General features: G+C 40.3%; 1 protein-coding gene across 4 annotated transcripts in view; it reads right to left on the bottom strand.

Moving 5' to 3' along the window:
• The window catches only part of GRIA3 (glutamate ionotropic receptor AMPA type subunit 3), a 318,320-nt gene that overhangs the window by 209,418 nt on the left and 83,653 nt on the right, over nt 1-25,249 (bottom strand). For all 4 annotated transcript variants that reach the window (XR_011385359.2, XM_008273165.5, XM_002720270.6 and 1 more), the window contains exon 3: nt 22,973-23,212. Coding sequence is in view for 3 of the 4 variants with exons in the window: in XM_008273165.5 (XP_008271387.1) it covers nt 22,973-23,212 (240 nt within the window). In the remaining variant the exon portion in view is untranslated. The remainder of the gene's footprint in view (nt 1-22,972; nt 23,213-25,249) is intronic.

The raw sequence follows: 25,249 nt of genomic DNA, 5'->3' as shown, positions 1-25,249 counted from the left end.
ACAAAGCACCATGACCCTGGGCACAAAAGGATGAGACTTCCTCTCGCATCTTAACCACTTATCTACAGAGCAGTTCTTTTGGCTTTAGGCAATTGCTCAGTCATACTCAGCGTTTGATTTAGCTTACATCACTAGGCCTTTCTTCTTTATTCCAGCAAGACAGAGTGCAAAGTACATTACTGCCATTATGCAGATAAAAGAATTGAGACAGGGTAGAAAAGGCTTAATACGATAAATCTGGGGCTAGCCTTTAGATTTTGGAATCCCATGTTTTAAGCAGAATTATAGATTAGGAGACTCACCATCTTGACAAAGTACAGGGCAATTCATTTTTCAGAACCTGAAACCTCAGCCTTAAGAACTTTAAAGACCTTTTTAGCTTGACATGCCTGAGATCATTTTTTTTACTGCTGCTCTTCAACACTATGCTAGGTGGATAAAAGTGGTGGGATAAAAAAAATCACTTACAAAAGCCCTGGGCCCCACTTTTCAATGTTTTCATTCCACTGATGAACCAGACACATTTATTTTATCAAAAGGAGTAAAAAATGGAAATAGTGGGTAGTCTTGGTAAATAACATTGTCTCGCCTCCTTCCATACTGGTCCAAGTTGAAAGCGGTAATTCCTTCTTTTAGATTTTCAGAAGAAATACACTTCTGCCAAGAGTGTCCCAAGAGAGAAAGAGACCTGACTAATCTTTGGAATCCTGTTTTCAGCCTCTCAGAGGTATTAAATGTTTCTGTGGAATAATTCTTTAGTTTACTTGTTGGAATTTGGAGTTTTTATTTTTTTTTTTAACAACACATGCATTGCTTTTGGGTTTCTTAAACAATATAAAGCTTTCGCAAAAGTTCCTAGGCTTGTGATGTTCCCTGTTGCTTTACATGTTCCTTATTTATGTCTTTCAGTCATTACAGCTTTAGGAACCGGGCTGGTCACTGTGTAAGACCGTCCAAGTCTGTCTTTGAATCCTTAACACTGCTCCTTTTTTCCCTGGCTTCAGGGCCCCTTTCCTTTCTTTTGTGTCCACCCGGCCACTTCTCTTTCCCAAACAACTATTTTGTATATGCCCTTTGGGAATCAGTCACTGAAGAGACGGTCTAAAGGCCCCTTACCCTGGGACAACTCGCTCACTTCCCATGCTCAGCCAAGCCAAAGATCCATTAGGAAAAGTTGCTATTTCCTGCCCACAGAAAACTCATTTGAATTATCTGTGACTGGCTCGCCATCCCCCCCCACCCCCCGCCTTGGAGTGGATAGCTAAAAACTGTCTTCATCAGCTATCACATCACCTTTCATTTTTGTCACATTGCTCACACACAGACATTTTGAAATAATATGCTTTCTTTAGTTTTTCACTGGGAGCTGTGGAAATTAATATCCTGCTGCCCTTGTCTTTAGAGAATTCATGTGGATCTCTAAATAGCATTGGTTTGTATGAAATACTGCAACATCTCCACCCCAGCTCTTGACAGTCCTCCAATATTAATGACTCCGTATTGGCTGAGAATCAGGGACCATCTAGTGTACTTCATGTTTGTCCCTTAGCCAGAAAACTCATAACTAAGTTTCCCAGCTTCAAAATATCTTTCCTTCTTCTAAGGTGCTTGAATCTGGTTGGTGATGTCTTTGGTACAGAGGTGGGCATGGAAGGACTTGCCATCAGAGTTAGCCCAGTGCATAGGAGGTAAGTTGCTCTCTAATGATGACAGAAGAACACAATATACCCAAACTGCACAGTAAGTCCACTTCCTTGTACTTTGCCAGCTCCTCCAGGCCTCTATGATCCCACATTTTGTTTTCAGGTAAAGGTTTCTTATTCACTTATTCATTTATTCAATTTATAAAAAATAATAACAACCATTATCATCATCCAGACACTGTATTATACCCAGCACTTACCATAGTGCTGCCAGTGTTGTGAGGACACAAGGTGAAGTTGGTAGGAGAACAAGGAGACCTAGTTCTGGGGAAGCAAATATTTGAACAGAGTTTTGTAGGATATGTCATTATCAGATTGTATGTGTGTGTGTGTGTGTGTGTGTGTGTGTTTTGGGGTAGTGGAGTAAGGGGGCTGAGTGCTAGAAAGAAGGCACAGCATGTGGAAAGGAATGGAAGCAAAAAGCAGCATGGTACATGTGGCATATTTAAAGTGGTACAGTACTGTGTGGTTCCAGTATGGAGCACTAGTAGGTAAGGGATGAGCAGCAGTGAGACTAAGAAAGTGGGTTAGAGTTTAATTGGATCATGAAGGGCGTTCTCTGGCATTCTAAGAAATTAGGACTTGTTCTTCTGAGCAATGGGATGCCCTTAAAACCTTTTAGACAGGGGATGGGGAGATTGCGTTTGGGGCAGTGGTGGATTAAGATCAGGGAAATCTCAGTTAGGAGGATGGGGCAGAAGATGATGGGAGCCTGAACTCAAGTCAGTACAGTAGTGGAAAAGTAGAAGATGATCTTTGATGATGTGATGTAAGGGATGATGAAAAGGGAAGATTCAAGGATGAGATTTCTACTTTGGGCAACTGGGCAATGCTGTTCATTGAGCCTGGGAACATAGGTGTTGGCTTTCTGGAACACATGAATAAATTCCGAGTTCAGAATGTTGAGCTTGAGGTCCAGGTAGGGAAACCAGGTAAAAGTGGGAGAGGGAAGCTCCAACTTTGGATCTAGACCTGGGAAGAGAGGCCTGGGTCCCTGGGAAGTGCACATGAAATTATACTTTGTCTAGTGAAGCATTTTGAATTTTTAGAGAAATTGAATATAGTCAAGAAACAAAACTGCTTTATTTTTGTCTCAGAAATCCATATAATTTTGGTAAGAAACACTCCTTTCCTTTTAAGGAGGCCCACAGATTGCAGATGACTGTGTAAGGGCATGTTTGGAGTCCTTGAAGGGTGCTGGCACTAAAGGCCTTGAGAGGGGAGCAGGCCACTGCTGAGAATTCTAGAAAACCTTGTTAAAGAAAACTTGTTAGAAGTGTGTTGTGGTAGTCCTTGGATTAGAGATCTACCAGGGAGGATTTTAAGGTCTACTGGGCATCCTAAAGTGGTAACTAGGTTTTCCCTTTTCTTCCCTACCTAGAAGGATTCCAGAAAGGTTCAGGGCTGAACACAAAGAGGCAAGGAAGGAGGAGACATGTGAATGGTCTGAAGGTCTCTGGCTAATTTCCAAAGCTAAAGTGGGTAGTTATTTGTGTCTCTATAACCATCCCCACAGTGGTCATTTGAAAAGGAGTTCTAGTTTCATTACAAATGGAAGTGCTAGCCGGCGCCGTGGCTCAATAGGCTAATCCTCCACCTTGCGGCGCCGGCACACAGGGTTCTAGTCCCGGTTGGGGCGCCGGATTCTGTCCCGGGCGCCCCTCTTCCAGGCCAGCTCTCTGCTATGGCCAGGGAGCGCAGTGGAGGATGGCCCAGGTGCTTGGGCCCTGCACCCCATGGGAGACCAGGAAAAGCACCTGGCTCCTGGCTCCTGCCAGGATCAGCGCGGTGCGCCGGCTGCAGCGGCGGCCATTGGAGGGTGAACCAACGGCAAAAGGAAGACCTTTCTCTCTCTGTCTCTCTCTCTCACTGTCCACTCTGCCTGTAAAAAAAAAAAAAAACAAAAAAAAAAAACAAAAAACAAATGGAAGTGCTATAACAATCCCCAGAATTTTAGAAGCAGAAATAATCATTGTAGATTCTACTCGGGGCTGGCGCTGTGGCGCCGCGGGCTAAAGCCCTGGCCTGAAGTGCCAGCATCCCATATGGGCACCAGTTCTAGTCCGGCTGCTCCTCTTCCTATCCAGTTCTCTGCCATGGCCTGGGAAAGCAGTAGAGGATGGCCCAAGTCCTTGGGCCCCTGCACCCACATGGGAGACCCAGAAGAAGCTCCTGGCTCCTGGCTTCGGATCGGGGCAGCTCCGGCTGTTGTGGCCAATTGGGGAGTGAACCATCGGATGGAAGACCTCGCTCTCTGTCTCTGCCTTCTCTGCAACTCTGTCTTTCAAATAAATAAAAAATAAATCTTTTAAAAAAAAGATTCTACTGACTTATTTACATGCGTATATGCTACCCTTCTAAAGTGAGCTTATTCAGGGGAGGCATTCTGTCTCATTCATTTCTATAACCTCAGTAATGGGCCCGACACAAGATTCCTGCACTTAGAACTTGGTGGCTGCAAAATGATTGATGATCCTCATTTTATAGATGTGAAAACCAAGGACCAGAAAGTCTGTGATTTGTCTAGCATCACATCAATACTTAGTGGCAAAGCTGGGCCCAGAACTGACATTTGGGCTGGATGATACTTTTCAACACCCTTAGCTGGGCCATTCACCTCTCAGAGCAGGGTGTTCATGATATGTGGTGACAAAGATTCTCTCCTTGATCAAACTCCCACCAGGCTCCTCAGAACACTGCTCAGCTAGGCCCCAAGGCTGGCTGGTACAGACTGAAACAAACACTGACATAGTTTCTGACAGCTCATGAGCCATTCTTAGGATGTCCCTAGCCCCCTAAAAGTGCCTTCCTGAGAAAATGCAAGACAGCCAAAAGAATGAACTGTTTGTCCCAGCCAACACCCAAATATAGTGTCCCTGTCTCCCAGTCATTGTGGAAGACAAGGAGTTAAACTTCAATAAGGGCAGTTAACAATCCCAGATGGCTTTCCCAAGGACCAACTCCCTCTCCCCACTTTCCTGATTCTACTGAGCTCCTGCCCCATTGCCTCTTTCTCCCTCTAAAATGTCTAGTCACCTCTATACCCTGAAGGCAGATTCATTTTATATGGAACTCTTCTCTGTCGCAGTAGTGTATTACTGACCAGTCTGTCTTACTATTTAACCAGTGTCTAGTCGTGTTTATCCTTGACTGTGGTTAGAGATTCCTATGTGATGAGACTAAACAATGTTCCTGGAAACTTTCCTCTGCTTATATTTCAAAACGTTCCTCCATGCCTCCTAGATGCATAGTAGACTCTTAAGACTATCTTTAAGAACTCCTAGAGAAAGTGAATGGGGCCTCAAAAATCTTCTAGGAGAGTTTTGTCCACCTCAGTGGAGAGAAATCTTCAAACTATGTCAGTACTTTAATGACTCATTATGGGTCTGTCATCCGTGAATTCATCTCTGCCTTTATTTAGGGGGAGGGGAAAGCTATTTATATTTTCAGTCTAACCCACCACTTGGTGTAAGGAGTTCCATATGTTGCCTCCATTTTCTACCTGCTGTGAGAAGTAGAGCTTCCTCCATTTGTCCTAAACTCACCTCTGTAGGCATATTTTGGTAAGGCACACAAGCATACACACACTCAGACACACATCCACAGGATTTAGGAGGGCGAATGACAGTTAGTAATTGTTGTCTTTGTTTACAAGCATACTGAAAATTCAACTGAAAGGGCATTGAAGTAATGCCATTGAAAGCGAACACAGGCGTGGCTAATTACCCCAAGGAGAAGAATGTAAATCCTTGAGGAACGGAGGCCCATTGATGCAGATGCAGGGACATGTGGAAATAAATGGGCAGCCTGCTACGGAATCGATGCCTAACCAAGCACTGGATGCCTGCAGTGAAGTCGAAGCACCCTCTAAAAGTTCAGTGTGGTCCAGCAACATAACCTGTCAGACTCGCCGCCTGACATGATCTTAATTAGCCTCTGTTCTACTGCCGAGAAAGCCCGCTGAGGCAGTTAGCGCCAGAGAATTAATCAGATCGTTTGTGGAGTTGACAAAGCAGGACAGCAGCTGACACTAGCAACTTATTGATTGGAAAGGCTCCAGGAAGATTGGGGGGGTGTAAAGTAGTCTCTATTTGTGCCCCCTTCCTTTCCCTTTGAATGAAGATGCTCTGCAGAGATTGTGGTGCGGGGTTGGGGTGCGGAGTGAGCTGTGCTCTCCACCTTACCTTTGCCCTTCCCCCCTCCTCCCCATTCCATATTCTGTCTTCCCAGCTTGCAGATACTTTTCAACTGAGGCATCACATGTAGCTGTGCTGATGCCAATATGTTTGTGAGAAAGAGGAGAAAGAGTGCTGTTGATTTTGTTGCAAATTGCACTTTTGCTATAGGATTAGTTGGGAAAATGGAATTTCGCCAGTATTTTGCTCCCTCCTTTTGTTTATTGCCTATTTTCAACAGCCCGGTAATTGCTTTCCATTTAGTAAAAGGAACATTGTTCCTTTTCTGATTTTTTAACTATGTTTCTTGCCCAGATCTCTGATGTTTGGGAGTGTTGATGGGAAGGCCATGCTTTTTTGGGTTCTAGACATCATCTTGGCCTTAGCAATGAAGGCAAAGTGATTGCTAGGATGGATAGTTCTGTGGTGGGCCCATGAATACCAATAGCTTCTTCCATGAAGCCTTCCAAGACTAGTCCTGCGTGCCTACCATGAACTCTCTTCTTTGGACTCCCACAGTGCTTCAAATATGTAGCACATGCTCTAGCTCTTGTCTTACTGCTGTTTCATTCTAATCTTTGCTTCATGTGCATTAATCTTAACCTGGTTCTCAGACAATGCTGTAACCTCTTTGGAGTCAAAGGCTCTCCCTTTTATTGAACATAGCTGTTAATCCTGATCTAGGCACAGTAAGAGACACTTAATAAATGCTGGATTGGTTCACTGACAATCCCTGGAGGAATGCCTGTCAACTATTCCCTTGACTTGTGGCTTCTTTGGTACTATGGGCATTTTAGGCTGGGTAATTCTTTGTTGGGGGGAGGATACTGTCCTCTGCATTGTAGGATGTGTAGCAGCATCCTTGGCCCCTGTTCACTACCAAAATGTCTCTAGATATTGCTAAATGTGCCCTGTGGGGGATTAGTCTCCCTCTCCACTGAGGACCACTGTTCTATAACGGTAATCACAGGAGCTGAAATCCATTGAGCATATTACCATCTTCAGCTTAGTATTAAAGATTTACACATTCCTTTGTTTAACTCCCAAAACAATTCTCCCTTGACTCACATTGTTGTTTAAAGGGCTTCAAGGGAGAAATGTGCAGTCACAACTGCAAGTCTACACTGCAGTCTGCCCCTTCCCCAAGGAATGTTTAGAAGACCCTTTCTAAGACCTCTGAACGCAAAACCCTGACTTAATAGAACACTCCAACTAACCTTTAATGGTGTAAGGACTACCCGTTCCTTAAAATCAGATATTCAGCTTAGTGAGGGTTAATTCCTCCAGGAACTTGATGAAAGCACTGGAAGGTCAGAGCAAAAGCAACCCTGCCAGCTGTCACTTCCTTTTTTTCAGAAATGTGAGTACTGTTCCAAACAGCTAATGCATGGTAGGGGGGCTAGAGATCTATTTCTTTTTCTCATCTGATGACATTTTAGCTCAGGAGGCAGAATTTCTAGACAGCGCACTGTAGTAACATTCCTAACCTAAATCCTGACCAGCTGTATTGAAAACAATGCAATCGGTCACAAGAGGGACGGGGTAAAAGAAGAGGGATAAACCAGTGACAATTTGTCCTTCCGTGGGGGAGAGAGCTACTGAAAGCCCATGTCCTGACAGTCAAGCTATCTCTGCCTAGGAAGGACAACCCAAAGGAGAAAATCTGACATTTAGCTTTAGAGAGGACTGTATCTGTGACTGGGAAGTTAGTTCAACCTCAGATTCACTGCCACCAAGGAGTTAATGATATATTAAAATTAGTCATGTCATTCGACAGAGAAATATTCTACTTATGGAAAATACCTTTATAGGAAAACTGCTTTTCTGAGTCTGAGCTGGAAATATTACAGTAAACAGGATCTAATCACAGAGAAGCCTTTTTTTCAGCTTTGCATGACAGCTGTAAAATATGACAGTATTTATTAATAGTCGCTGCAGTCTAATCTGCAGCATTGGAGAGCTACAGCAAAATATGTTAAGCTACTGAGAGAACAATTTCCACAGTAACTCATATTCAGCTTTAGAAAGGATAGTTTAATGTCTTGTGATTTCTTTTTCCCCTACTGATGGTCCAACCCCAGGAACAAGCTACTAAGCTAATAACCTTTGTGGAGAGGAAGTGTTTAAATGATAATTTATTTCAAGAGCTGACAACAAATTGCTCGGCACTTTCTCTTTTTATGCCCCAAAGCAGTCAAGGATGTGCAAATCGAAGTATTAAAAAATATGACAGCTTCAGTATTTTCATTTTCAATGAAATTCTCATTACAGACATATGTATAGCCTTTTATTCACAATCTAGTCCAAATAGTCATTCACTATTATTATTGTTCAGGTTCTTAGGATGCTCTCATAGTTGAAGACTCATCATAAAAGGTTAGGCAGGCTGCAGAAACTACCAAATGTCTCAAGTACTGTCAACCCTGATTATTGCTGCTCAAACAGGGGAATTTAGTATCTGTCTCTCACAGGATAATGTACTCTCTGGGTCTTTCTAATTTATTCAGATGTAAAAAGTAGCTTGAATTTCAATAAAAACTCTCTTGACTTCACTTTTCCCGGAAGGCAAATGGACATGACTGGAATTGGAGCCATCTGTTACCTATGCACATCCTTTAATCACTTCTTTTTTTTTTTTTTCAAATAAACCTTTTATTTAATGAGTACAAATAAGTACAACTTTAGGAATATAGTGATTCTTCCCACCATATCTGCCCTCCTACCCCCACTCCCACCCAACCTCCTCCTCCCATCCCATCCCCAATCCCATTCACCACTAAGATTCATTTTCAATTAATTTTATACACAAAAGACCAACTATAGTATGTAAAGATTTCTGAACAACTTAATACATTATCCCTCTTAGTAGTTTTTTGTCTGTTCTACTTAATATGACTGGTTTAATTCTGTAATTAATACACAGTTATTCTTAAGTGGTGAAAATTAACTGAAATGTGATCCCTGTTAAACATAAGAGTGGGAATAAGAGAGGGAAGAGATGTATAATTTGGGACATGCTCAAGCTGACTTGCCGCAAATGGTAGAGTTAGAAACATACCAGGGGATTCCAATTCAATCCCATCAAGGTGGCATGTACCAATGCCATCTCACTATTCCAAGTGATCAATTTCAGTTCACAATTGATCATAATGAAAGGACTAAGAGTCAAAGGGAGCACATAGACAAGTCTAGTACCTGCTAACACTAACCGATAGAATAAATAAAGGGGAGAGTGGTCCAACATGGGAAGTGAGATACTCAGCAGACTCATAGAATGGCAGATGTCCTAAATAGCACTCTGGCCTCAGAATCAGCCCTAAAGGCATTCGGATCTGGCTGAAAAGCCCATGAGAGTATTTCAGGCATGGAAAGCCAAGACACTCTGGCAAAAGATCTCTGTGAGTGAGATCCCAGTGGAAAGAACAGGTCTTCAAAGAAGGAGGTACCTTTCTCTGAAGGGAGGAGAGAACCTCCACTTTGACTATGACCTTGTCTAAACAAGATAAGAGTCAGAGAACTCAGAGGGCTTCCATAGCCTTGGAAACTCATGACTGGAGCATAGGGAGATTACTGATGCCATAGACAGGAGTGTCAATTGGTAAAGTCAACAACAGGAGTCACTGTGCACTTACTCCTCATGTAGGATCTCTGTCCTTAATGTGCTGTGCATTGAGATTTAATGCTATAATGAGTACTCAAACAATATATTTCACTTGTGTTTCTATGTGGGTGCAAACTGTTGAAATCTTTACTTAATGCATACTAAACTGATCCTCTGTAAAAAAAAAAAAAGAAATTATCAACTCCCAACTTGACTCTCACTGGGATTAAACATGACAATAGGTCTGATCTGATTTCATCATCATTTAAAAAAAATCATCTATTATTTTTCACTTTATGTTTCTGTGTGGGAGCAAACTGTTGAAATCCTTACTTAATGTATACTAAGTTGATCTTCTGTATATTAAGATAATCGAAAATGAATCTTGATGTGAATGGAAGGGGAGAGGGAGTGGGAAAGGGGAAGGTTGTGGGTGGGAGGGACGGTATGGGGGGGAAGCCATTGTAATCCATAAATCGTACTTCGGAAATTTATATTCATTAAATAAAAGTTTAAAAAAAAGATTTCAACAATTTGCGCACACACATACAAAAGAAAAAAACTCTGGGAACAAGTTTTACAGTTAATTCTCACAATACAACTCATTGAGGACAGAAGTCCTGCATGGGAAGTTAGTGCACAGTGACTCCTATTGTTTATTTAACAATTGACACTCTTATTTATGATGTCAGTGATCACCTGAGGCTCTTGACATGAGCTGCCAAGGCTATGGGAGCCTTTTGAATCCACAATCTCTGTCAGTATTTAGACAAGGCCATAAGCAAAGCGGAAGTTCTCTCCTCCAGAGAAAAGTACATCCTTCTTTGATGGCCACTTCTTTCAACTGAGGTCTCTCTCACAGAGATCCTTCATGTAGGACATTTTTTTTACCACAGTGTCTTGGATTTCCATCCCTGAAATTTTCACATGGGCTTTTCAGCCAGACCAGATACCTTAAGGGCTGATTCTGTGGTCAGAGTGCTGTTTAAAGTGATTGTCATTTTGTGAGTCTGCTGTGTGGACTGCTTCCCATGTTGGAACATTCTCTCCTTTTTAATTCTATCTATTATTATTACCAGACACTTGATCTGATTTATATGATCCCTTAACCACTTAATCCTATTGTATGATCACTTTAACACTTAATATGATCACTTTAACACTTAAGATGGCATTATTACCACCCAGCTTAATGGGATTTGGGGTCCCATGGCAAGTTTTTAAATGGTGCCCTTAGAAGTAAGTCCATAGGAATGTATGCAGAACTATACAGCTTTACAGTTACAAACATCCTTCTCTCATATTCCCACTCTTATTTTTTACTGGGATCTATTTTCAATTGACTTCATACACATATGATTATGTTTTTTTTAAAAATGATTTATTTATTTATTTATTTGAAAGAGCTACACACACACACACACACACACAGAGAGAGAGAGAGAGAGAGAGAGAGAGAGGTCTTCCATGCGATGGTTTGCTCCTCAACTGGCTGCAATGGCCGGAGCTGTGCCGATCCGAAGTCAGGAGCCAGGAGCTTCCTCCAGGTCTCCCATGCAGGTGCAGGGGCCCAAGGACTTGGACCATCTTCTACTGCTTTCCCAGGCCATAGTAGAGAGATGGATCAGAAGAGGAGCAGCCAGGACTAGAACCAGCACTCATATGGGATGCCGGCGCTTCAGGCCAGGGCGTTAACCTGCTGCGCCACAGTGCCGGCCCCAACTCTATGTTAAGTAAAGAATTCAACCAATAGCATTAAGAAGAAGAAAAAAAACTGGTCCTCAACAGACAAGACAAGGGGTGTTCAAGTCATTGCTTCTCAAAATGTCAATTTCACTTCTACAGATTTCCTTTTAAGTTTTCTATTAGTTATCACAGATCAGGGAGAACATATGGTATTTGTTCCTTTGGCACTGGCTTATTTCACTAAGTATGATGTTTTCCAGATTCATTCATTTTGTTGAAAATGACCAGATTTCATTTTTTAATGCTGTGTAGTATTCCATAGAGTACACATCCCATAATTTCTTTATCCAGTCTTCCATTGATGGGAATTTGGGTTGATTCCATGACTTAGCTTTTGTGAAGTGAGCTGCAATAAACATTGGGGTGCAGATAACTCTTTTATTTGCTGATTTCATTTCCCTTGGGTAAATTCCCAGGAGTGGGATAGCTTGGTCATACGGTAGGACTATATTCAGATTTCTGAGGTATCTCCAAACTGTCTTGCATACTGGCTTTACCAGTTTACATTCCAACCAACAGTAGATTAGGGTACCTTTTCCCCCATGTCCTTGCCAGCATTTGTTTTTTGTTGATTTCTGTATGAAAGCCATTCTAATTGGGGTGAGGTGAAACCTCACTGTGGTTTTGATTTGCATTTCCCTGAGAGCTAGTGATCTCGTGCATTTTTTCATGTGTCTGTTGCCCTTTCATGTTGTTGGGTATTTCTTTTGCAGTACAGAAGCTTCTCAATTTGATGTAATCCCATTTGTTAATTTTATCTTTTATTGCCTGTGCCTGGGGTCTTTTCCAAGAACTCTTTGTGCCAATGTCTTGCAGGATTTCCCCAGTGCCCCCTAATTTTATGGTATCAGCTCATAGATTTAGGTCTTAAACACATTTTGAATGGATTTTTTGTGCAAGGTGTAAGGTAGGAGTTCTAATTCATACATCTGCATGTGAAAATCCAGTTTTCCCATCACCATTTGTTGAAGAGACGGTCCTTATTCCAAGGATTGGTTTTAGCTCCTTGTTCAAATATAAGTTGGTTGTAGATGCTTGATTTCTGGCATTTCTATTCTGTTCCATTTGTCTATCCATCTGTTTTTGTACCAGTACCAGGATGTTTTGATTATAACTGCCCTGTTATGTGTCTTGAAATCTGGTATTGTGATGCCTCCAGCTTTGTTTTTGTTGTGTAAGATTGCTTTAGCTATTCGAGGTCTCCTGTGTTTCTGTGTGAATTTCAGCATCGTTTTTTTGTAGATCAGAGAAGAATATCTTTTGTATTTTGATTGGTATTGCATTGAATCTGTAAATTGCTTTTGTACTTTTTACATTTTGTTGATATTAATTCTTCTACTCCACAGACATGTGGGATGTTTCCATTTTTTGGTACCTTCTTCTATTTATTTCTTTAATGTTTTGTAATTCTCATTGTATAGATCTTTGACATGTTTAAATTTATTCCAAGGTATTTAATTTTTTATAGCTATTATGAATGGGATTGATCTTAGTTCTTTCTCAGTCATGGCATTTTCTGTGTATACAAAGGCTGTTGTTTTTTGTGCATTGATTTTACACCCCACTACTTTACCAAACTCTTCTATGAGTTCCAATAGTCTCTTGGTGGAGTCTTTGGATCCCCTATTTATAGAATCATGACATTTGTAAATAGGGATAGTTTGACTTCCTCTTTCCCAATTTGAATCCCTTTGATTTCCTTTTCTTTCCTAATGGCTCTGGCTAAAACTTCCAGGACTATATTGAATAGCAATGGTGAGAGTGGGCATCCTTGTCTGGTTCCAGATCTCAGTGGGAATGTCTCCTACTTTTTCTCATTCAGTAGAATGCTGGTCCTGGGTTTGTCAAAAATTACCTTGATTGTGTTGAGGAATGTTCCTTCTATACCCAGTTTGCTTAGAGTTTTCATCCTGAAAGGGTATTGTATTTTATCAAATGCTTTCTCTGCACCTATTGAGACAATCATATGTTTTTTGTTCTTCAGTTTGTTAATGTGATGCATTACCTTGATTGACTTGCGAATGGTGAACCATCCCTGCATACCACGGATAAATCCTACTTGTTCTGGTGAATGAGCTTTCTGATGTGTTGTTGGATTTGATTGGCCAGAATTTTGTTGAGGATTTTTGCATCTATGTTCATCATGGAAGTTGGGCTGTAGTTTTCTTTCTCTGTTGGGTCTTTTCCAGGTTTAGGAAGTAAGGTGGTGCTGGCGTCAGAAAGAATTTTGCAGGATTCCCTCTCTTTTAATTGTTTTTGAATAACTTGAGAAAAATTGGAGTTAGATCTTCTTTAAATATCTGGTAGAATTCAGTGCTGAAGCCATTTGGTCCTGGGCTTTTCTTTGTTGGGAGGGTCTTTATTGCTGATTCAATTTCTGTCTTGGTAATTGGTCTATTTAGGTTTTCTATGTCTTCATGGCTCAATTTAGGTAGGTTTTATGTGTCTAGCAATATATCCATTTCTTCTAGGTTTCCTAGTTTGTTGGCATAGATTTATTTGTTATAATTTCTGATAATTCTTTTTATTTCTGTGGTGTCTGTTGTTACACTAGGATTAATCTGCTTTCCACAGCACCATCTCCTAGGTGCATATATTATAATAGTCACTGTTTCCTGTTGAATTGCTCTTTTAATCATTATATAGTGTCCTTTTTTGTCTTTTTTTTCTCTGTATGAACATATGCTTTTATTTTTCTTGGATAAACCAAAAAAAAAACTGGTTTTCATAGTAGTTCTACAAGTTCACATTCACACCAACAAAGTTGAGAATTCCAATCCTGTGTCTGCATTGGCATTTGTTATGATCGGTCTTTTGTTGCTGTTGTTCTTTTCTTTTTTTAAACTTTTATTTAATGAATATAAATTTCCAAAGTACAGCTTATGGATTACAATGGATTCCCCCCCCATAACTTCCCTCCCACCCACAAGCCTCCCCTTTCCCGCTCCCTCCCCCCTTCCATTCACATCAAGATTCATTTTCGATTTTCTTTATATACAGAAGATCAGTTTAGCATATATTAAGTAAAGATTTCAACAGTTTGCACCCACATAGAAACACAAAGTGAAAAATACTGTTTGAGTACTAGTTATAGCATTAAATCACAATGTACAGCACATTAAGGACAGAGATCCTACATGAGGAGTAAGTGCACAGTGACTCCTGTTGTTGACTTAACAATTTGACACTCTTGTTTATGGCATCAGTAATCACCCTAGGCTCTTTTCATGAGTTGCCAAGGCTATGGAAGCCTTTTGAGTTCACCGACTCTGATCATATTTAGACAAGGTTGTAGTCAGAGTGGAAGTTCTCTCCTCCCTTCAGAGAAAGGTACCTCCTTCTTTGATGACACATTCTTTCCACTGGGATCTCACTCGCGGAGATCTTTCATTTAGGTCAATTTTTTTTTTGGCTGGAGTGTCTTGGCTTTCCATGCCTGGAATACTCTCATGGGCTTTTCAGCCGGATCCGCATGCCTTACGGGCTGATTCTGAGGCCAGAGTGCTGTTTAGGACATCTGCCATTCTATGGGTCTGCTGTGTATCTCACTTCCCATGTTGGATTTAAATAGTTTTTGTGTTAAAGTCTATTTTGTCTGATATCAGTATTGGTGCACCATCTCTTTTTCGGTTTCTGTTTGCATGGATTATCTTTTTCCTTCCTTTCACTTTCACTCAGCATGCATCTTTGTTGGTAAGATGTGTTTCTTGTAGGCAGCAAATAGATGGGTTTTGTTTTTCAATGCATTCATTCTGTCTGTATCTTTTTTTAAAAAAGAGATTTATTTATTTATTTGAAAGGCAGAGCTACAGAGAGGCAGAGGCAGAGAGAGAGAGAGGGAGGGAGGGAGAGCGAGAGGTCTTCCATCTGCTGGTTCACTCCCCAGATGGTCACAGTGGCTGGAGCTATGCTGATCAGAAGCCAGGAGCCAGGAGTTTCTTCTGGGTATCCCACATGAGTGCAGGGGCCCAAAGACTTGGGACATCTTCTACTGCTTTCTCAGGCCATAGAAGAGAGCTACATTGGAAGTGGAGCAGCCGGGACTTGAACTGTGCCCATATGGGATGCCTGAACTGAAGGTGGTGGCTTTACCCTCTACACCACATTGCAGGCTCCACTCTGTATCTTTTAACTGGAGAGTTGAAGCCATTTACATTCAAGGTGACTATTAATAAGTAATGACTTGGCCCTGCCATTTCCCCAAAAATGTTCTTATTTTTTACTTTGAATTTATTTTGTATTTTTACTGGGAGATTTTTCTGCCTTCACCTTCTTTCGTAGTGATGACCGTGTTTCTAAGTTTCTGTGAGTAGCAGATCCTTAAGCATCTTTTGTAAGGCTGGATCAGTGGTGACAAATTCTTTCAATTTCTGTTTGGTATAGAAGGTCTTTATTTCACCTTCATTCATAAGTTACAGCTTTGCAGGTACAGTATTCTGGACTTGCCTAGTTTCTGTTGGTCTTCTGGGCTTCCCGTTGTGAATTTCCCATGTCTCTATATCTGGCATGTATCTTCTCTCCTTTTTAAATACCTATTCTGCCCCACATGACTCGGATAATCCTGTTGCTATACCACCATCTTGGGACCCCCCTTTAATTACTTCTTAAAGTGAAGGAGGGAAAAAAAAAACCCACGATTGTCCTTTTATTCTCTTTCTTTGTCTTTTTTTTTTTTAAATCAGTGTACCTGTTACTTTCTATAAAGGTCCTGATAGTAACATAGTAACATATCATTGTCCACTTCTTGCTGTCTTCTTCTTCTATAAGAAATAGCCTCTTAGTAATGAGGGCCTGCACATTCATATCTTTCTGTGCTCTGTAAATTTTCTCTGTCTCAGAAAAATATATATGAATTCCCTTCAACTCAGAATCTGGTTCTTACCCCAACACTCCATGGAGTTCTGTTTTTTCCCTGCCTGTACCTTTGTGACTCATCTGCCCCTTTGTCTGGATTTTTGACCTGCTGCCTATCTGGAACCTTAGTACTCATGTACCACAAGATGTTGGATTAATTTGTGAACTCCATGCTTTGTTAAGGAAATTAACAACTAGATTACATCCACAGAAAGACCACAAGGATAAGAAGGGTCTAAACTCAAGAGCCTCTGAAGAATGGCTAAATGGAATGCTAAAGGCAGAGGTAATAGCTTTTTGCAAATTTTAAACATGTGTGTGGCAGTGTGATAGCCAGGGAAAAAACACATAGATTTTGGAGTTTGGTAGACCTCTGTTGAGATATGGTTGCATTACATTGTAGCTGTATGACCCTAGGAACCATCATTTAACATTTATAGGACTCAGCTTCCTTAGTTGTAAAGATTCCAGGATGCTATTGGGATTCAATATGATATGCCATAGCTCATGGTTCAGTGTAGAATTAGTGATTAAGAAATGACAGCTGCTCTTATCAAAATAGGATAATAAAATCATGAAAATAAGAAGGATTTATTGATTTGTGATATGGACTGTTATTTGGATGTGTGTGTGTGTATGTGTGTGTGTATGTGTGTGTAAGGAAAACGGGGAAAAGAGAGGAGAGGAGATAGAGAGAAGAAAAGAGAACAAGAAGGGAGGGAAGGAGAGAGAGTAAGTTTCTGTGCTTTGTTTTGGGCAGTAGAACTGGATGGAAGGAATGAGGAAGGGATGTGGATAGGTTATATACACAGGTGGTGAATGACAACAAACAGGAAGGTGTGAGGTATCAAAAATCTGTTTTTATCCCTCAGTAGAGTTCAAATCCAGCCACTCTAAAAACATTCATAGTCCTCTAAAGAAAGGCCTTTTTCTCCTTGTCTTGAGGAATCTCTACCTCAGGACCTTCCATTTTTCTACTTTCTCTGCTATCTGACAACCTTTGATCTTTTCAGGAGCTGCCTGCTCTAATGAATGCACATGTCTTTTGTGGGTGTGGGAACAGTTGAGTAAAAATGATTTTTTTTCAGGTCTCTGAGGTAAGTCATGGTTCCAACAGAATTGTCAGTTTCTTCAAGGCAATACCTAATTTATTTTTAATGTTTAATTATTTGAGAGGCAGAGATAGAGATAGAGAGATTTCTCCAATCTGCTGGTTCACTACCCAAACACACACAACAGCTGGAACTGTGGGCTGTGCCCATTGAAGCCAAGGAGAGTTGTCAGGTGCACAAGAGAGTCTGGCTACAGTTCCCCAGTATGTCGTTGCTCTGGAGGAAATGTTAGCACCATAGAGAACTAGGTCACCTGCACCCAAAAGGTAGGTCTAGCAATGGGAAGAGGTGATCATTTCCTTAACATGGTTTTAAGATTTTCTATATAGGAAGGCATGTGTGCAAAGGACCTCCTAAATTGGACTCATGATGCCTGGAACTCATCCAGGTCTCCCATATGGGTGGTAGGGACCCAGCTACTTGGTCCATTACCACTGCCTCCTAGGATACACATTAGAAGGAATCTGAAATCAGTAGAGCCAGAACTTGAACCCAGGCACTTTTATAAGAGGTGCTGCATCCTAACTGGCATCTTAACCACTAGGACAAATACCTATCCCTAATTATGCTCCTTTTAAACCTCACCAGAAACCAAGCCTAAATTAGCACTAGGGAAAGCCCAATCATTGCTGTTGACTGATGGGATTATTATTACAATGGCCCATGTTCCTGCCACAACCTTCCAGAGAGAATAGAAAGACCTGTGAGAAGGCTGTTGACTTCCAGGAAGTTACTTGGGAACTGAGTAGGGAGTTTCAGGTTGAGAATGGAAGACAGCAGGAGTTTATTGAACACTGCCAAAAAGGTAGGGACAAGTTGCCTCAAAGGGCACCCACAGCTATTATTTCATTATCTAAACTGAGAGTCACAGCTGGGCTGGGCTCTTTCATCTCTGTGGGCTGTGCCCATTGAAGCCAAGGAGAGTTGTCAGGTGCACGAGAGAGTCTGACTGCAGTTCTCAAGTATGTCGCCGTTCTAGAAGAGATGTTAACACCAGGTCTAACAATGAGAAGAGGTGATAACCTCCTTAACATGGTTTTAGGCCTTTCTATATAGGAAGGCATATGTGCAAAGGACCTCCTATACTGGACTCATGATGCCTGGGATCCCAGAGTTAGAAAGCTACATTTTGGATTTAGGATCTATGTCCATAGGAGATCCTTGCCTGAATAGAAATTTCCTCTTCCCTGGATACAGTAACACGTCCAGTCATTAACAGCCATAGATAAATTAGCATGAATTTGTTGGTCAGCTGAGCTGTGTTCCAGCTGAGAAAGATTATTAATCAGTGGGAACAAATGCAGGAGCGGACAATTTTTATGAAGGTGAGAGGCAGGTTGAGACAGAAAGGGTGAGGTTTTGCTCCTGCCAGGGAGGGCAGGTGTATACATGTGTCAGAGTGAGGAGTCCTGTGAAAATAAGTAATGTGGGTGTCAATAAAGACGAGGTACAAGGGGACAGATCACATGCTTCGTCAACCTCATAATTTTGCCAGGAACTGGTCTTTTATGAATATAGCACCAAGAGCATAATTTTCAACTTGGTATTAATGAACCAAGATGGTATTTTGGTAACTAAGTAATGACCTGCAAACCTTAAATCAGATCTTTCTCTGCTGACAGAAATCCCAGCCAAGGCAACAAAGCTCCAAAATCCATAAAGTGTTTCATAATTCTAGGAAAAACATTACCCTCGTTGTGCTACAAATCTTTTAAATGACCTCAAATATTTAACCCATTGCTAAGCACCTCATTCATCCCTGCCCTTATGCAGAGGAGTCATATCAGTTATATATTTAGCTTATTTGAATGTTATAATAAGTGTTCCCGTCTATCTCTGTCTTCCAAGTCTTATGTAATTTGAATAATCTAAAAATATAATCTGCCACTTCAATTTCCCCCATAAATTTTATTACTGAAGCAATAAATGATCATTCCAGACAATGAGAAAATACAGAATGGATACTTTACTGAATATTTTAAAGAAATGTGTCAAATGGCTTGATTTATAAATTGGTTTCCCTCCCTCACTCTTTTCTTCCTCCCATTCTCTTCCCTTTCCATCTTCTTTGTTTCTTTCCTCTCTATTCTCCCTCCTTCCCATGTTCTCCTTTCCTTCCTTTCATTCTTTTCCTCTTTCACTCTAGCACCGAAAAACAAACATGGGCTTATTCTGGGTGAATCAGTAATGGAGGCTGGACAACACTATGTATGTACATGGACCTATGCTATGTACTAGAGGAGGTGCAAAATATAAACCTAGGAGCTAAACAATTGGTTATTATCACACTGGAGAGAAGGGCTTGGGAAGGTACATAGTGAAATAACAATTGAAAGTAGCTATGGAAAGTGTCAAAGGAGTGATGTGGATTCAAGGTTCTGTGGGTGTTTGGAGGTAGGCAAGATCTCTGCTCTTCAAAACTGCTTTTCCTCCTGCCCAGGACCCTCACTAAATAACATCACCATCTTACCATGTCTCCTAAGCCAAAAGTGTAGTAGTCATCCATTAAGTCTTCCTCTCCTTCACATCTCACAATCTGTCCCCAAGTTCTGTTGATTTTTGTCTTCCAAGTATATTGCAATTCCACACACTTTTCTTCATCTCTAGACTAGTCTAAGCTGCCATCCTTTTTCATATGGATGACTACAATGACCTTTTAATTGGTTTTCTTTCTTTCACTCTTATATTGCGCTGTATTCTTTACTGACACTTAGATCATGTGACCCCCTGCTCAGAATTCTCCAATGACTTTCTTGTTGCAGTTAGAATAAATGACTGCTGTTTATACTCTATGGCTATGATCTGACTTCCATCTGCCTCTATAGTCTCCTCTCAGGTGATTTTCTACCTTCTCATTATCCTTTGTAAGCAATTTCAGTCTTGTTTTGGTTACTTAGACATACCACAGGACCTTTTCACTTGCTATTTACGTTACTTGAAACTCATTCTCTATATTCTTTATATGGCTAGCTCCTTCCAATCCTTTAATTCTTAGCTTAAATTCCCCTTCTCTAGGAGGATGTCACTGAGCATACTTTTAAAATTAGATCCCATCTTATCCCATTATCTGTCTCTTTTCTTCAGATCACCTTCTTTGAATGTGTAATTATTTGTCAGTTTCCTTGATTTTTGTTTATATCTCTCATCAGCATGCAAGTTTTATAACAGAAAGGGCCATATCTATCTTGTTTATCATTGTAACCTTAGAATTTATTGAATGAATGAGCCAATGAATCATTGTTAGCTAGAGTGGTCAGGGAAGGCTAACTTGGGGAGGAAGGATTTGAGATAAGTTTTTGAAAAATGGAAAGATTCTCATAATCAAGATGAAAGAGAGAATTTCCAGATAGCAGTATAAGTGAAGTTGCTGAGGCAGGCATGATTCTGGCACATTTGGACAGCAGTGGAAAATGAGAGCTATGTGTGCTGGAAGGTTCTGATTAGGTAGCACAGGGAGAACAGGTTTATTAGTTGGTTCAGATGTAATCATGTTGAGTCTTATGATTGCTTTTTATTTTTTTCAATGTGGTTAATAGAAAGTCACTGAGAAATTTTGGTGTGGGATTCTGGGCAGTATTTGGAGAAGGCTTTCTGAGGAGGAAATTAAAAGTTTTTAGAAAGTGTTTCTTAGATCAGAAACAATTAGTCCTACCAACTAAATGGTTACATAAAAAACATACGAACTCATATTAGTCAGAAAGGTTTCTTTCAGCTCCAAGTCAATAGAATTACCTAATTAATGAGAAAATATGTAGAGATAAGAAATACACATGATTTGACTTTTTTTCCCCCTCTGAGAGCTAATAATCAGAGATGGGTCATAGGAGATGAGGAGAAAATACATTCATTGTAGTCTCTTCTTTTGAACAGATGAGAGGTTATGGTATTAGTACAGCTGATATTTAATTTTTTAAAAAAAATCAGGAAATTTACAAACTTCAGTTCTGAAGATTAAATGGCTATGCACTAGATTACATTATATTTAGTACATGGAAATAGGCTAATTCATTGGTAGTGTTTGAGCAAAGTGAAATACATTCAAATTTAGTGAAATGTGAATTAGAACAATCAAACTATTTTAGTACTTGAGTCAGACAAGGCTCTGTTTGAACAGAGTACTCCTTCCTGACTCTGCCCTTTGTTCCTGCTCTTTTTCCTCTTCCTAAGCCCCCGCCTCCCACCTGTCTTGCAATCTGTGTCTTACGAATCCTTCAATGCTGGCTCCTCTAGCAAGCCATTTCTGACAATTTGGCATTTCTGGAGTATGGCCTTTTTCCACAAATGTTAAAGCAATCTGAGTCTATAGTGTAGACTTTGATTTGATATTATCCCTTGTTCATAAATTGTTTTATGATTACCACTTTCTGCTCTCTTCTACTGGAAACATATTATATATGCATCTATCAAAGGACTGGAACACACCATTGGGACTGATAATGGCTTGTAGAATAAATTGACTAATTAGCTGATAATATATAAGTTAGAGTTAGCAGCAAGATACAAAGTGTGCTGTGTCTGTCATAACATCTCAAAAAACTGCAAAATCATATAATTTTACATTAAGAAGGGATACAACTTAGGTGAGGAGATGCAGGCCAAAAGAGCTTCAGTGAGTTGCTCGAGGTCAAAGAGCTAGTTAGTGGCATAGCTTAGACTAGAACTCTGGTCTACTGTTTCAGGTTCATGAAATTTGGTATTTTGGAGGTAAGTATGCCAGGCAACTGTGGGCCTATGCATTTCCTGATAGCATTTGAATACAGCAAAACGAGAGGAAAGTGATTAATACTCTGAGTTCCCAAGAACAAAATGGCTTATCAGGTTGTTACCAAGAAGAACCTCCTCCCAGATACTCCTCAGGAAGACAGGCTTTTCATTTGCTCCTTCTTTCCCTGAATCTGAAAACCCTGAGCCAGATAGAACAATCCCCAGTCTATAACCAGAATTAGAGGCAAACATGGATAAAGGAACATGGTCTGGAATGTCACTGTAATGGGGTCTGTTTTATTGAGGAACCCCTCAAAGATAATGGAGTTTTGGAGCAGTCTGTTTAGTCGAATTATAACTTTTATGGTTTAGATAATCAATTGACATTTTTACAGTACATGAAGATCAGGCCTAATTTTGCAGTTTGTTTAAATAGAATGTGTTAAAAAAAATAGAATGTGTCCCCAATATATTATCTCAATAGTATTAAAATCGTCCATCCCCAAAGCCCAGGTTAGCCAATCTACTCATTTCCATCAGGTAATTGTTGAGGCTTTGTAATCTGAAGACCTAATGTGGTATGGTATAACAAGCCCTGGAAGCAGGAGACATTGCTACTTCTGTGGTTAAACTGCTGTGAGAAAGGCACATTTCCTTTTTGGGTTTTACTGAGCTCCTCTATGAATAGGGATAATTATAGTTTCTGGCAGGATTAAGTTTCCAAAACTTTCCACCTTAGGTCTCTACTTTACATTAAGCTGCTTTGACTTTGTGAATTTTAGATCAGATAAAGTTTTTGAGCTGGGGGGGGGGGTTCCTTTTTCAACAGCATTAAGTCAACCAGGAAGGTATCTCAAACTGCATTCCAGGGATGACATATATAGCTGAAAAATTAGGTTTTAAAAGTACCATTGCTTTGTGTCTTAGGCTTTAATATTTTATTTATTTTGAATATCAAATACAATTTAAAAAGAGTACTTGATTTTATTTATTAGAAGGAAAGGGCACATGAGTTGAGGATCTTTAAACATCACAACCACATAAATGTCCAAGAGGAGGGCAGATACCCCTTCTTACCTCGTTCTGTGTCATAGAGGTACACAAATTTCTCCCATTTGTAGTGACCCAGAAGACTCAGAATAGCGCCCTTCAAGGCTGGACGCATCTGGATGACAAACTGCACATCTGCGTCAGTAGGGAAGCTGGGCGTGACAAAGGACGTGTGCAGGGCCCCACAGAAGGAGGTCAGGGTGTTCATTGACATCTGGTCATAGAATCCAAAAATGGCATACACCCCTCTCGAGAACTGGGAGCAGACTGCAATGAGAAAAGGAAACAAATGTCAATAGCCCCATGGTCTTTTGCTGCAGCTTGTAAGATTGGCAATAGAATGCACAGTTAGGCTCTAAATTACATGCCTCATAAGAAAACCAAGACCTCAGAAAATCTTGAAAAACCTTTTAAGTTCAGTCGCCCAACAGAAAAGTAAGAAAGGGAAGAATTTATCTGACACAGTTACATGTTACTATGTTTACCATGAGCAGCAAGCTAAGAGATTGTGGGAAGAGGTGAAAGTTGTATTACCCTCTTTCTGTGCCCTTCCTCACTCACCTCTGTGGCAGTTGCTGCATTCGTACTACCACCATAGCTACCCAGGGGTTTATTAGTGTAACTAAGCCCCCATCAAGGTGTAACTGGCTCGTGTCCTACTCCTTCAGTGATTTTTCCCCTAGGGGATGATAATGACTGCAGATTTGGACTAACTAATCACATGTATGCAAGGAAATATGTTACTTGTTCTAGGCACTATGCTTTAACCATGGTCACATTATGATTAAGACCATTAATATATGCTACTAATTTAAAAAAATTAAGATTTTGGGCAGGTAATGGGAGAGACTAGCTTTTCAGTGCCTGTGGAGTCACAGAGGGTAGGTGGCTGCCTATTCTGCCCATGTATATAATCAGCCAAGTTCTAGCTTGATCCTTTTGTGTTACTCTATTAGCCCACCTACAGAACGCTCATGTCTCCCTCATGGTTGTTGTCAGCTTTCCTTCTTTCCAAAGTGGGCTATACCACTGCCTCATCCCTCTTTTGCCCAGATGAGTTTAAAAATATGAACCAATTTCAATATTAGCTTCAGTAGAATGTAATTAGCAAAACAAATCAGCTACAACAACACCGTGTGGTGCATTCCCAAGCCAAGTGGAAATGATCTTCAGATTATCTGCACCATTGCTCCATTCCATTCATGCGAAGGAAACATAACAGGCATAATATGGTATGATTTAAGGGGTCCTGCATGATCTCCAGGAAACCCTAAATACCAGTGGTAAGCTCACTTCTTCAAGTTCATGGTGTTGAAAACAGTTTGTGACTTTGGGGAGGGATTAAATAGAATATTTTAAAGCTGTTATTATGTCAAGATATATTAATATGACCTATTTAGATATCAAGACAAGTAGGGAAAGCCACGGTTGTAAGTTTTGATAGGGATGGGTGAATCAAAAAACAGAATGTGTCTGAAGAGAGGGTATGAAGCTCTTCCTGAGAGGAGACAAAATGAAAGCATTGGCACACCTAAAAGAAGGGTGTCAATGAAAGTAGGATGGAGACAAGTAATAACCGATATCATTCATTTGTTGACCTTGTTCTGAGAAATAGAGTTCTCAGTGTCCGTGTCATCTTGCTTTTTTTGCATCCTGTTTAAATCTAAGTAGATCAGGCCTGTTCTCTATCAGTCACACTCAAATTATTGGCTTGAGGGTAGCATTTCAAAGGTGATTATTACTCAGTTGGCCATCTCCAAAAGGAATTCTGAGTGGCCTACACAAGCATGCACAGAAAAGGTCTTTATATTAAAAGGAAAAAGCCAACTAGAGAATGAATTTAGGGTACTTTATTACAGAAGGCCAAATGGAGTACTCAGAAAGAAAAAGGATGTCTTGGAGATACTAAAGAAAGTCTCATTTTCAAATTCATCTTCTAAAAGGAGAGTTTTATAGTACCAGGATAAATTTTGACCAGTACACATAATTTTCTATTAAAATATCAGTAGTAATTGTAACAGCCAGTAATAATAATAGCCAGGATTATGCTAAATACTGTACAAGAATTATCTGATTCAATATTTCTATCAACCTTATGAGGTATTTAAATTATCTTGTTTAATAGGTAAGAATTCTGAGACAAAAAAATTTTCTAGCTAGTCAGTCGAGGAGCCAGAATTTGAATTTGAATCTAATCTCAAAACTCACACTTCAAACAGTGTCATCAAAGAGTAATTTATTCCGTATAAGATAGAGGTTCCAAATTTAACAAATAAAAATATAGGCTGTCTAATTAAATTTCAA

This window comes from Oryctolagus cuniculus, chromosome X, assembly GCF_051225735.1.
Source record: "Oryctolagus cuniculus isolate XC-2025 breed Fujian yellow rabbit chromosome X, ASM5122573v1, whole genome shotgun sequence".
NCBI lineage: Eukaryota > Metazoa > Chordata > Mammalia > Lagomorpha > Leporidae > Oryctolagus > Oryctolagus cuniculus.
Note: the sequence above shows the minus strand (reverse complement) of the source record. Positions and strands in the feature narration are given on the sequence as shown.